A 14,512-nucleotide genomic window follows, 5' to 3' on the forward strand; every position below is an offset into this window, starting at 1 on the left:
TCTGTCCGTAGAAATACATTCCCCAGTCTCTAGAGTCCTTTTTATCTCGAATTTAACATATCTAGCTTCTAAAGCTTAAACTCTTTTTAAAACTGATTTAGACCAGCTTATTTCTTTGATCCAAATTAAAGTGTGCCTGCAACTAAAATGGATAGTGCCTTGGAAATTACTTTATTGACAGGCATAATTTCTGCATAGAGAATACCTTTACTAGAAGCCTAGCTTTTTTTACCTAAATATTTGAAGTAAATGCTTATTTGGAGCCTTTCTGTTCCACTAGTTCCAGTGATAACAACATCATATTTAGTTTCTGCAAATTGATATACGAGGTCTTAGTTTGCAAATTTTCTGTTATTTTTCCACTCTAGGGATCACTGGAAGATCAAATTGTGCAAACCAACCCTGTCCTTGAAGCTTTTGGTAACGCCAAGACAGTTCGTAACGACAACTCCTCACGTTTCGTAAGTAGATTGTATTATAATTAATTAAAAAAAACTGTTCTAACAATAAGTTTTGCCAATTTTTAGATATTTCACATATGCTCTTTGGGCAATATGGATGCAAACAGTTCTAACCTCTGGTTTTTATTCCTTAAAATGTTTCAACTAGATGCTGTTCCTGGTTCGGAGTTACTGCAAATATGTTCATTTGACAACATAGTGTCTTTTGACTAGGTCTGCACTCCCCTTAACATTACATGAAAGTTTCAACGTAATACTCTTATCTGTTCCTGAGTTATTTTATGCACCATTTTAACAAACTGGATGTGTATAGTACAGTTTGATTTTCTTGAACAACCCTTGATAGTTTCAACTAAGTATCATTAGCCATATTTGAGATATTATTGGTATGTCCTGTTGGAAACTGGGATCCACATAGTCATATTTTCATTAAGTTCAACTTTTTCTTCCCGAAATTGTCTGTAAGTTTCAATATAAACTGTCTGCGAGATATTCCACACATGCCATTTCGGCAACCTGAACACATATGATGTCTTTTGATTTAGTTCAACGTCCCATCTGACATTCTGTATCATTTTCAACTTAATAACTTTAATTGGTCTTGAAGTATGTATTACAACCCCAGTCATTGAGAACCTATAAGCATCCCCATCCTCATAGTTCAGCATCCATTTCAACATTCTCCGAACGATTCAACTTAACTCTCTTCCCTAATTGTTTATGGAAACTCAACATGGGCCGTTTTGACAATCTGGATGAACATAGAGTGTTTACATTTTGTTTAGCATCCCTCTTGCCGTTCTGAAAGTTTCAACTTGATTCCCCTTTGCCATTTCCAAAATTAATATATATATATATATATATATATATATATATATATATATATATATATATATATATATATATATATATATATATATATATATATATATATATATATATATATATATAATATATATATATATATATATATATATATATATATATATATATATATATATATATATATATATATATATATATATATATATATATATATATATATATATATATATATATATATATATATATATATATATGACCAAACATAATCTTCTGCTTTAATGTAATATCCTTGTCAACATTCCCTGGCTTTTTTTTAACTTTTTAACCTTAGCCATTCGCGAGATGTTGCAGATAAGCCCTTTTTACAACGTTTTTACAAGTTATTACACTGTTCGACTGTTACGACCAAAAGGCTTTTTTTTAATTTCAGTCCTGTGTTAAGGTTTTTTTCTAAAAAGGGCAAGTGGAGGGGAGGGCTGGCTACCCTCCAATAATTCTTCAACATCACCTCAACATGTGCTGAAAGTTTCACTTTTTAATTCTCAGCTGTGTCTGTGGCTTTTTGATAACCTGGATACCCGTGGTGTTGCTGCCCGTAGCCTTTTTGAAGACGCAGGATACAAAATACCCCGTTCTCAAATAATAAACCTTACATGAAATTAATGGGAAACTTGGATAATTTGCAACGCTTGCTTCGAAAAACTGTGAGGGGTTATTTAGTCCCCCAATGCACAATTGTTTGATTTTTATCCTATTCTGAACAAAATGGATTTTCCAATATTTATATGACTGTTGAGGGGAATGGGCATCTAAAAAGGACAAGGAGCTGTTTTGTTCCTCATACCTCTATAATTTTGATAAGATATCTTGGGGGGAGGGCAGTTAAAAAGGGTGTATGACGGGAGTTGCTTTTCCTCCAATCACTGCTTACTTTTAAAAGGGCACTAGAACTGCCAATTTACATTTTAATGAGCTCTCTCTGTAGTTTATGTAACCTCCCTTTCCATATGAAATAATCGGAGAAATAATAATAAAACACACATTTAAGTCTTATGGCTCTTTAACATAGGCAACGTCTTAGCATTGCCTCTAATAAGCACGTTGTTGTAAATTCGTTACGATCGCTTCATTATTTCACTATCCCTTTATTAATTTTAGTCTTATCCAGGCTAAAGATTTAAATGTAACCATGATTAATATGTTTACGTTTACTACGTTTACTGCTATTATTGTTTCTAATGCTATATTTCTTGATATCTCCTCACTAAACAAGAAACTCAAAGAATTAAACTAAACTTAAATAACCTAAAATGAGTTTTGAATTGTTTCCTTTACAATTAAATTTTAATTTGGATTGGGACTGGGTAAAAACACTATGGGTTGAAATTTTGTTTCTAATCTTTTTCTAGTTTTTTTCCCACTAAATGAAATGCGGTCGGTACTCTTTGCCTACGTTAGACTAATAAGCTAATCATTTTTCCCTAGGGTAAATTTATTCGTATTCACTTCGGCAACTCTGGCAAACTAGCTGGTGCTGATATCGAATCTTATCTTTTGGAGAAAGCTCGTGTCATTGCACAACAGTCTCTTGAGCGCTCTTACCATATTTTCTACCAGATGATGTCCGGCGCTGTCCCTGGTGTCAAAGGTAGTTTATTTTATTCTAAAACTAGTTTTAATTGTCAGGATACTTTATTTATTTAGCACTTTAGTTATGATCAAGGTCTCCAATAAACACCTTTGGTGCGTTCTGAGCTCTTTTTGGGCTGATGGGGGGGGGGCTGAAAAATCAGCAAAGTACCAGAAAAGGGCAATTATTCTTTTGCTTTGGTGGTTTCAATAATATGTACCTTAAAGGGGGTCAAAATTATATCAAACTGAATACTAGGGCAGGAAAATAAGTTTTAAGCCTGGTTTAGCTTAATATGGAAGGACACAACAAGTACTGACACTTCATAGTGCTTCTCGAGATAAAGAAATTAATACACTATTGGATAACACACATAGAAAACGACAACTTTATGACTGAAATATCAATGAATTCAGAAAAAAGCTAAATTAAGATTTAAAATGCACAGTTGTTTTGTATTCTTATCCATTCCTACAGATCAGTAATGAAAAATATATTAATTTTGAATTAGACCGTATTTTTTCTATTCTCAATTTTTTAAAGGATGACAATAGTATTTTGATCCTACGGGAATCTATTCGCCATTGAGGTCTTCTTGAATTCTTGTTCTTATTAAAAATGATAATAAATTTGAAAAAATGAGCCTAGATATGATGCTAAGGGTTAAAATATTTTCAACTCATGATATAAATGATTTATACTTATGCTATATTGCATTATCCTGATTTTTCCTGATTCCTGGTTTATCCAGGTTTGTAAAACCTTTTAGTTTTAAATTGGACCTTATTGTCTGCTTTTTTTCTATTCTGAGCTTTTTTTATTGGGTGACAATAATATTTTGACCCTATGGGAATCTTTTCGCTTTTGAGGCTCTTGAATTCTTGTTCCTCTTAGAAATCATAATAAATTAGAAAAAAATGAGCTTAGATATGGTGTTGGGGCTAATTTTTTGCTCATGGTAAGAAAATGGTCTACACCTCGTCCCAACTGTCCTATGCTTTATTTATTGTATTATCCTGATTTTTCATGATTCCTAATTTATCCAGGATAGTATTAAAAAAACGTATTAGTTTTGAATTGAACCTTATTGTTTGCTTTTTTTCTATTCTCAGCTTTATTTTTGTTGGGTGACAATAGTGTTTTGACCTAATGGGAATATGTTTGTTTTTTAGGCCTTCTTGAATGCTTGTTCTCATTGGAAATTATGATAAATTTGAAAAAATGAGCTTAGATATGGTGTTGGCGGTTAAAATATTTTCTAGTCATAATAAAAAGAAAATGGTCTACACTTCGTTTCAGCTGTACTATGGTTTGTTTATTGTATTATCCTGATTTTCCTGATTCCTGATTTATCCAGAACAGTAATGCAAAACACATTAAGTTTAAATTCGACCATACGGATTACTTTTTTTCTATTCTCAGCTATTTTTATTGGATGACGATATAAGTTTCCACATTGAATCTTTTTCCTGATAATTCGCTGCCTAATCAAAAGAGCATGGATAACTTGAAAGAGTAAAAACTGGCACTGGTAACGACAGAAAAGAACAATCAACGCCATTTAGCCTGTAGCGACGCTTGGAATTTTTCAAGCTCTGTAATCGTTTTTCTGTCAGGAACTAAGATCAGACACTTATTACTACACTGATTCGATTAATTAAACCAATTAAGTTAATTATTCTTATTATTACACTGAAAAAAATTAACTGTCACCAAACACCAGATGGCTTTGAAAGTCTTTTTTTTTTCAACGCTACTGATTTACCGAAAGTCGAACATCTCTGGCTGAAATAACTTTAACCCTCCACCCTTCTGATCCTTTGTTTTTACCTAGAAATGTGTTTGCTTTCCAACAACGTTCTTGACTACCACTTTGTGAGCCAGGGTAAAACTTCTATTCCTGGTGTTGATGATGGTGAGGAATTCGATATGACAGATGTAAGTTGGTCAGTTATAGGCAGTAGTATTTGTTCTGTCCTGTTTTATAACTCAACTTTTCCTTCTTAGTAACGTTATTTAGTGCCTGCGTTCTCCACCCAAGAGGTTACTTATTCCAGCAAATCCTAGAATGAGCTATTTTTTTTTTACTGAAATATATAAAACTGTCTTTCCTATCATAGTGATATATTATAAACAATTTTCGATATATATTTAAAATCCTTCCTTATACCTACTGTATTGCAGAATAACTTTTAGGAAATCGGCAATGTTTGTATGGCCTCTTAGCTGAGAAACGGTAAAACAAGTAAACTTTGCCGTATGATAAGTAATCCTTTGGGCTTTGGAGAATAACTAATCAAATATTCACTAACATAGAGGGAATGTATTCACTTAAAAGCTTGTTTCATTCAGAAACTGTTTAGCGTTATTCAACAAGATTGTTATAAGCTATGTCGCCTGTATGCTATAGATTTTTTTTTATAACCTTTGATAGTTCTAACTGCTTTACAAAGACTCTTGTGCCGTTATTTAAATTTTCTATAATTATGTGTGTTCTAATTTTCCATTTTATGACTTTAGAAATGTGTCTCCTGTCTAACGATATTCGAGACTATCATAACGTAGCTCAAGGTAAACTCACTATCCCAAATGTCGACGATGGAGAGGAGTTTGCATTTACAGATGTAAGTCATTCCCCTAGAACCTTCACGACCAATAATAAGCATCAAAACACTTTTATACCTCGCCCATGACCTCATCTCCTACAGCCTGGGCTGTCACCCTTTCCAAAACCACATAAGCTACCTTATCTTCAGTCAAGTGTTTTTGACTGCGTTGTGTTTTGATTCCAAATTGATTGACCACCTTTATAATTTATTTGACCTTTTTTGCTACTTCCCTTATTATGTCCTGCTTTTACTCTTTGTTTACTTATTTTATTATCTTAAAACAAGTATTATTGTTTTTATTATCTTGAACCTTTCCCACCTCCTACGCCAGTTTAAAAAATTGAAACATTTTCACTTCTTCACTTTGTCCAATCTCGACTATTTGACTTCTTGAAAGATTAAAATATATTTATCTAGCCAGGTTTATTTCAAACGATCGATTTTGTTCTGCCCCTATCCTCTCCCAAAGCCTCATCCAGAATATCCTAGACTCGTATCTTTTGTCTAAGGTATTTGCTGCCTAAAGATCCCTTGGTCCTGTCAATTGGAAACTCAGTCGAAGACAAATACGATTATAGATTTTGCATGCTCAGTTTCGAATAAACCAGCTAACAAAACTGTGTTTACTTTTTTTTTATCGTTAACGAAGGTCAAAACCAATGCAGAGTATAAAATCGTTTTATGCGTAAGATAAATTCTCTAACACGATGACTTCTAAAGCACCAGTTATAACGAACTTGAATTTTTGTTGTTTTGTCACCCAAGGTTAAACATAGTTCCCACATCGATCATTTTACGACCATGAAAAATTATGTTAGATATCCGACCTCTAAAGTTTCAGATTCTAACGTAATGATACACTTTGCTTTTTTGGAGTAAAGGGTTTCAGTAATTTGTGTAATCAGTTTCTCATGGCAGTCATGGGAATTAAGTAGCATGTTCTTAAATGTTGCATTATCAAAAGCCGTAAGAACTATAAGGATTGTCTTTTTATTAATATTTTCACCGTTCTGTCCATGAATCAGAAATAAGTCTGAAATCAAACTGCTCGTGAAATTAGTTTTTATCCTAAAAACTTCTTCCAAGTTATAATATGTGTGATATAGGATTTATTAACATGATTAATCTTCAAAAAAATTTATTTCTTTCACTAATGGTTAGCCAACCCTTTCTTACACACTTTTTGCAAACCCTTAAACCGAAAATTTTTACAATCTGAGCATTGTAATGCCTCTATGATATCATTTTTAAGTCTTGAAATACGCAATAACTACTCAGCTTATACATAATACATTCAATTGTGTCTTTATCTGAAATATCGAACTAACTCTAACTTTCTCGGATATAGCCTGCGAGAGATACAGCAAAAACCTTTTCGAGCAGCTTATTAGCTAACACGGTATGAAAAACGACATTAATCCCGAATCACTCCACTGCTGTTTTTGTCTCATTCCAACATTACTGCTTCTTCTTTTTCTTTGCATATAATCTCGTAAATATTTCCCTTTTTTGAAAAGATAAAACAAATTACTAATGACTTCATGTGTACGGAATTCTCCTGAATTATCAGAAGTAAACATCCGAAAATTAATCCAGACTGTTTCAAGTAGCACTCCTATACTCTGGTGCCATTTACATCTTATGAAAAGGTAAAGATAAGTAATCGAGCATGCCCGATAAGTAGGCATGGGATGCTCGAAGTCGCTAACAGTTTTTGTCTAGCCCTTGTCAAAAGGCTCAAGCAGTCTAGTTTAGTTTTGCTCAAGGTTTGGACATGAGCTTTTATATTGGCAAAACTATTGTGATACTGATTTGAGATTTGTAAGGGGTCTCAAAAACAATAAGAGTTTAAACTTATCCTTCTTCAATGTATGCATTACGAACACAAATTATTGATGCTTACTTTGATTTCTCTGTTCAATATTTTTACAAGCCTCAAAGGCAACCTGATAAGTTTATTGGCTTCCTAAATGCTGACGATATCCAATTACATTGAGAGGGCGGAGTGTTATCCAATCCAACGACATTGCGCGGTTATGCTAGTTTTGTTAGATAGCAGATGTAGTTGATGAATACGTCAGCCAGTGTGTTTTTCTAGTAATTAGATGTTTGGCAAAACCTTATATATAATCTGTGCTGAGACCGTTCGTCTGCTGCATAGGTACTAAAAAAGTAAGGTCAGTCATTAGCCTGTCTGAGTTGTATATACGTTAAACGGAGATACATCACTGCGTAAAATTTCTTAGCTGGTGTTGATTTGATTAATAAAAAATAACAATTGGCTTATTTGAATTCCCAAGTATATAGTAGTACGGCCGGATAATTGTTTGACTAAAATTTCAGCCAAGGCTATAACGCTTGTCTTATAAACTTATGTTCACATCAGCAGATTGCAATCAGTCCCATAAATCCCCAGAAACTTAATTCTTTTCGAATGATGAAAATTCTTAAACTAAGACCAGTATTATACGATTTTGAAGCACCCATATTAACATTCACTTTTTTTTTCTCTTAATTTGCTTTAGCTAGTTTATACTCCGCATGCCTTACGCTACTAACTTTTTTTACTGATATATTCAATATAATTTATTAGTTTTTAAAATATTCTTCTGAAAAGATTTTCATTTATTTTTGAAAGTAGCAGCTTGTTTTGAAAATACTATGAAGTCCTATAGAAAAGGGCAATGGATTTCAAAAGGATAAATTTGAAATTGTCGGAAAATTAGGTAAATTATAAATATACAATATAAATGCAAGCTGAAAATCAAAAATTTTCAAACCTTTTTTAATATTAGGCAAAATACCTTCGGTTTCAGAAAAAGCAAAAAAAAAATAATAAATAACAAACTTTTTTGAGTTTCTAAGCGAATTTCCGTCAAGAATGTTTCGCATACTAAAAGAAAAACAATGTCTTAATGTCGATGATTGAATTAATTCTCAGTATTTTCTTAAGAAACCCAGTTCTTAATCATTAAATTTCATTTCCACAATTAGAAAGCCTTTGACATTCTTGGCTTCACTCAACAAGAGAAAGACAATGTTTACAAGGTCACTGCTGCTGTCATGCACATGGGTGAAATGAAATTCAAACAGAGAGGTCGCGAAGAACAGGCCGAAGCTGATGGCACTGTCGTAAGTTTACCTTTTTACTTTATTTTTATCATCTTAATGGATCTTTTATTTCATGCCTGCACGTAGATTGGGTAGGGGGGTAATTTTCTATTCCAAAAACATTTCAAATACTACTTAGAGAGTAAGCTTAATTAAAACAACCCTATATCTTTTGCTGTCTTAGCCCACAATTTATAACCTGGTTAGCTAATCTATTGAAGATTACCTGTTGAAAGGGTAGAAATCTATATCTCACTAAAACAGGGTCTTTGCTACCCGTGGTATTGCACTTTGCCATCTAAAACCAAGGTAGTAATTTTCTAATTTCAGCAGCAAATTACTTATTAAGTCTGAATGGTGGATTTGCCATTTCTGATACCCTAGGACATCGGATAAAGTGCATAATAGCATCTCATTTTAAGAAGGTGCTCTTTAAAAGTCCTGGAGACTATATTAATGAAATAACTTTCCAGTTATTAGAATTTTTAGTTTGGTCTTCTTGGAATTTAGTCGTATGGGAAAATTTTTTCTGCCTTTTCATTGATCATAAGAACCATGGTTATTTTATAGTAAAATCAACATTTTCAAACAGTTCGTGGTAACGGATTGTAGTAAAGAGCGACCCGGCTCAATAGTAACCAAAACTCTAAAAAATGGAATTTTGATACCAATAGCTACAGCAAAAGAATTGCATCTTAATGCTGATTTTAAATATATAAGTTTTATCAAGTTTAGTCTTACCCATCAAAAGTTACGAGCCTGAGAAAATTTTACTGTTTACTGTTTTTTACTGTTTTAAAAAGAAGAGTTGAGAGAAAGAGTCAAACTTTAGCGTAAAGAGCGGGGCGTTGATGAGGAAGCAGCCCCTTCCATATACGAAGTAATTTCTGTTCGTTTTAAGTTTTAATGTCGCTCCTTACTTTCAGTTAAAAAAAACTTGTTTTTTTTATTTAATTTTAATTCTAAAGCCTTTACAGTTTTGGCTCTTCTGGGCATAACTTACAACAATTGCCGCGCTTTGGAGCTTTGTTTTGACTCTAGAGCTTTCTTTATTTTATCTTTAAACCATTTTGAACGAAATGGCTGTATCAAAATTTTGATCAGATGCATTTGGTAAAAAGACTTTGGGGGGGGAGCTAGTTGCCCTCTTATCACTTTCATCTCTTAATAAGAAAACTAGAAATTCTAATTTACAATTGAATGAGCCCTCTCCGAACTTTATGGGACCATCAATTCCATAAAAACTCCTTATGCCCCTGGGGCATAATATACAACACTTGCCTCCAGGTTTTTTTTTTTGGGGGGGGGGATATGCTATGCCTCGAGTTTTTGTTATATGACCTTTGATCTATTTTTTTTTTTTTTAGCAAAATGGCTATATAAAAAATTCGATCGGACTTGTTTGGGGAAAAGAGGGTTGGGTACCATCGGATCACTTTTGACTCTTAAAAACAGTATTAGAGTTTTCGATTTCTAATCATGTGATTCCCCTCCAAAGTTTATGTGACCACCTCCTCCATAAAAATCTATATGCCCCTGGGGCATAATTTACAACCTTCTCCTGGATCCTGGGGATGTATGTTGGCCCCGGCTATTTAAAAATTTTGATTGGATGCATTTAGGGAAAGAGAATGTTTTTATGTGGGCGGGGGGTGAGGTTTATATCCTCCAATCACTTTTGACTAAAAAAATAAATAAATGAGCCACCTTTGAAGTTTGTACCACCACCGCTTACATCAAAACCTCGTACGTCGCCGGAGCATAACATAAAATGCTTGCAAAAGGGCGAAGGAGGGCTAGCTGCCATCCTATTTCTTTTGACCCTAAAAAAGTGAACTAGAACTTTTGATTTCCAATCAAATGAGCTCATTTTGAAGCTGGTAGGCTTGTCCCCGGGCCTTGGGGGGATGTGCTGAACCTGAATTTTCTTGTATGGTCTTAGAATTATTTTTAACAAAATGGCTATCTCAAAACGTCTATGGGAGGTATTTGGAAAAGAAAGGAGTGGGGGGAAGGCTAGTTGTCCTCCGGTCGCTTTTGACTCTTAAAAAGGCACTAGAACTCTCGATATCCAATCGTATGAGCCCCCTTTGAAGTTTATTTGACGACCCCTTCCATATGAGGAGCATAATGAGAAAGCATCATAAGAAAAAAAATATAATAAACGATTGAAGCCGTAGAGTCTTTTATTATAGCCAACGCTATAGCGTTGCCTATAATTATTATGCTTATTCATTTTTATCTCTAAATTCCTAATATTGTGACTATAAATACGTGTAGCTAATTAAAACACCAACTTAACAATCTATATATATAAAAATAAGTTGTCTGTGTGTCTGTGTGTCGAGTGACGTCATGTTTGTGTGTCGACTGACGTCATGTTTGTCGACTGACGAAATTACAGACCGGGACATCGGGACACAAATGACGACCGGGACACCGGGACATAGGGATAATAAATGACGACCGGGACACTCAAAGAGAAAGCGACCGGGACACAAGGAATGTTCGATTAGCAATCACCATCAACAAAGCACCGGGACACAAATGACGACCGGGAAACAGGGAATATAAATGACGACCAGGACACTCAAAGAGAAATTACAGACCGGGACACCGGAACACAAATGACGACTGGGACAAAAATGACGACCGGCACACCGGGACACAGGGAATATAAATGACGACCGCGACACTCAAAGAGAAATTACAGACTGGGAAACCGGGACACAAATGACGACTGGGACACAGGGAAACAACAACAACGGGGACGCCGGGGGGCACAGGGGGATATATAAATGACGACGGGGACACAGGGAATGTTGGATTAGCAATCACCATCAACAAAGCTCAAGGGCAATCATTAGAATAATGAGATATAGATCTGAATACAGATTGTTTTTCCCATGGACAATTATATGTTGCATGTTCAAGAGTCGGTAAACCTGAAAATCTATTTATATGCACAGACAATGGGACAACCAAGAATATTGTATATTCGCAAGTTTTACGTAGTTAAATATATATATATATATATATATATATATATATATATATATATATATATATATATATATATATATATATATATATATATATATATATATATATATATATATATATATATATATATATATATATATATATATATATATATATATATATATATATATATATATATATATATATATATATATATATATATATATATATATATTCACAGGTGGGACACAGGGACACAACTACAATGGCGCGTAACTAATATGGCGCGTAGCGACTTACGCGTGCGGGGGGGCTTGGGGGCGTGAAGTGCCCCCACTAACTAGGTGTTGGGGTGGCGCGAAGCGCCACCCCAACGGCCAGTATGATATATTTTTTGGTGCAAGGAGTGAAAATAATTTGTTTCAGTAAATTCAATAGCGGCTGTAGTATTTTGTTCCAGGCTCAAAACGAGTTTAAATTTCAACAAAAGCTCAATATTCTTAAACTAAATTAAACAAATGACAATATAAAAATTTGATGTGATATTTTAAAACAAGACAGTGGACAAAAAGAACATCAACTATTCGAATTTCTTTGTTTTTTAAAAGTCTTTTTGTCACAATTTTTTGAGCATCATCTGAAGTGATTAGATATTTCAATCTGACCAAATTACTTCATTAATTACAAACATTAATTACAGGAAGGTGAGCGTGTAGCTACACTCATGGGTGTTGATGCCCAACAATTTTACATGAACTTCTTGAAACCCAGAATCAAGGTTGGTAACGAGTTTGTTACCCAAGGTCGTAACAAGGACCAGGTAAGAAAGTTCATTTTCTATTAGTAAATTATTTTAATTTAACAGTTTCCTTATTTGCTTATTTTATGGCACTTGGTATTTACCAATTGACATGTAGCGATCGCAATTTCTGTCGCTCTGTCTGTCCCAGTTTTGCTAGTTTGGGCACTTTCAGATAATCTAGGAAGAAGAAATTTGGTAGGCGTATCGGGGGCTAGTTCAAATTAAATTAGAACTAGTCTTTTCCCCGATTTGACTATCTGGGGGGGGGGGGTTAATTCAGAAAAATTAGAAAAAAAAGGTATTTTTAACTTACGAACGGGTATTCAGATCTTGATAAAATTTGATATTTAGAAGGATATCGTGTCTCAGAGCTCTTATTTTACCGACCGAGTCCAGTGACATTGGGAGGATTTGGAGGGGGAAACCTGAAATCTTGGAAAACGCTTAGAGTAGAAGAATCGATATGAAACTTGGTGGGAAAATAAACACAAGTCCTAGATAAGTGATTGACATGACCGGAACGGATCCGCTTTCTTTGGGGGAGTTGGGGGGGATAGTTAGTCCTAAAAAAAAATAAAAAATGAGGTATTTTTACCTTACGAATGAACTATCGGATCTTAATGAAATTTGATATTTATTAGAACCTCGTAACTCAAATATGCTCTTTTATATTCCGACCGAATCTAGTGTCATTGGGAGGAGTTGGAGAGAACCAAAAATCTTGACAAACGCTTCGAGTGGAGAGATCGGGATGAAACTCGGTGGGAAAATTAAGCACAAGTCCTATATACGTTATTGACATAACTGGATGGATCCACTTTCTTTGGGGTTGTTTGGGAGGGGGGTTAATTTGGAAACGTTAGAACAATTGAGGTATTTTTAACTTACAAACAAGTGGTTGGATCTCAATGAAATTTAATATTTAGAATGAACTCATGGCTGAGAGCTCTTATCTTAATTTCCGACCAGATCTGGCGACATTGGGGGGAGTTGGAGGAGGAAACTGGAAATCTTGGAAAACGCTTAGAGTGGAGAGATTGGGAGGAAACTTGGTGGGTAGAATAATCAAATTCCTCAGATACATGATTGACATTACTGGACTGGATCCACTCCCCTTGTGAGAGTTAAGGGGGTGGGACCAGTGCTTTGGCATGTTCGGTGCTTCTGGACGTGATAGGACGACGAAAATTGGTAGGCGTGTCAGGGACCTGCACAAACTGACTTGATAAAGTCGTTTTCCCTGATTCGACCATCTGGGGGGCTCAAGGGAGAAGAAAAAATAAAAAAATTTAGGTTTTTTTTCTACTTACGAATGGATGATCGGATCTTAATGAATTTTGATATTTAGAAGGACCTCGTGTCTCATAGATCTTATTTTAAATCCCAAACAGCATTAAGTCTCTGATTTTCCTTTAAAATAAACCTATTGATTCTTAGAATTTTGCTAGAGCTCATGCCATATGAGCTCTTAGCTCTTGTTGTAATTAAGTGATTATTATCTTATTTGGATTTAGTTTTATTTATACATGAATTAGTATTATTGATTAACAATCAGGATTGTACCTAAAAAACTAATCAATAAGTTAAATATGTGTGTTTTTCATTATGTATCAGTTGATCAATTATTAAAATGAATTTAGCTTACTGATACGCTCTAAATTTAGTTTTATAATCTATTATTTTTAGGAATAATTTAATGAGAAGAAATTGGTATAAACTGGTAAATTAGTTATCTGCTTTGAAACAGCATTGAAGCGTTGATTTGTAACTTTTATTGAATTGCAAACTGAACTACCGAGTTAACCGAAGGACACGGGTTTCGGCATAAGTAAATTCAGTGTAATAATCTCAACTTGTTTCAAAACCAGCTTGGAAATCAAAAATCAAAGTTAAAAGTCATTTTCTATTGACTTAATTATAGACAGTAGTAAAACTATGTAGGCAGACAGGGAGAGAAGATGAAAAAAGGGAAGGGGATCTAACATATCCCCCTAAAATTTGGAAATTTCTATATTCTATTCCTTAATCCCCTACTACGCTTCTCTAAATTTATCCCCCTTTCCCAAAATTTATCAACTCCCTTGTGGAGACT

At 34.2% G+C, this 14,512-nt stretch overlaps 1 protein-coding gene across 50 annotated transcripts in view; it reads left to right on the forward strand.

The window, feature by feature from the left end:
• The window catches only part of LOC136026092 (myosin heavy chain, muscle-like), a 97,456-nt gene that overhangs the window by 19,247 nt on the left and 63,697 nt on the right, over window positions 1–14,512 (forward strand). For 28 of the 50 annotated variants that reach the window (XM_065702360.1, XM_065702326.1, XM_065702353.1 and 25 more), the window contains exons 7-11: window positions 369–461; window positions 2,772–2,934; window positions 5,437–5,540; window positions 8,520–8,657; window positions 12,319–12,438. In XM_065702360.1, coding sequence (XP_065558432.1) covers window positions 369–461; window positions 2,772–2,934; window positions 5,437–5,540; window positions 8,520–8,657; window positions 12,319–12,438 — 618 coding nt within the window. Of the gene's footprint in view, window positions 1–368; window positions 462–2,771; window positions 2,935–4,750; window positions 4,855–5,436; window positions 5,541–8,519; window positions 8,658–12,318; window positions 12,439–14,512 lie in introns of all 50 variants that reach the window. The other 22 variants (XM_065702356.1, XM_065702367.1, XM_065702368.1 and 19 more) reach the window with 1 other exon arrangement.

Source organism: Artemia franciscana, chromosome 4 (genome assembly GCF_032884065.1).
Source record: "Artemia franciscana chromosome 4, ASM3288406v1, whole genome shotgun sequence".
Taxonomy (NCBI): Eukaryota; Metazoa; Arthropoda; class Branchiopoda; order Anostraca; family Artemiidae; genus Artemia; species Artemia franciscana.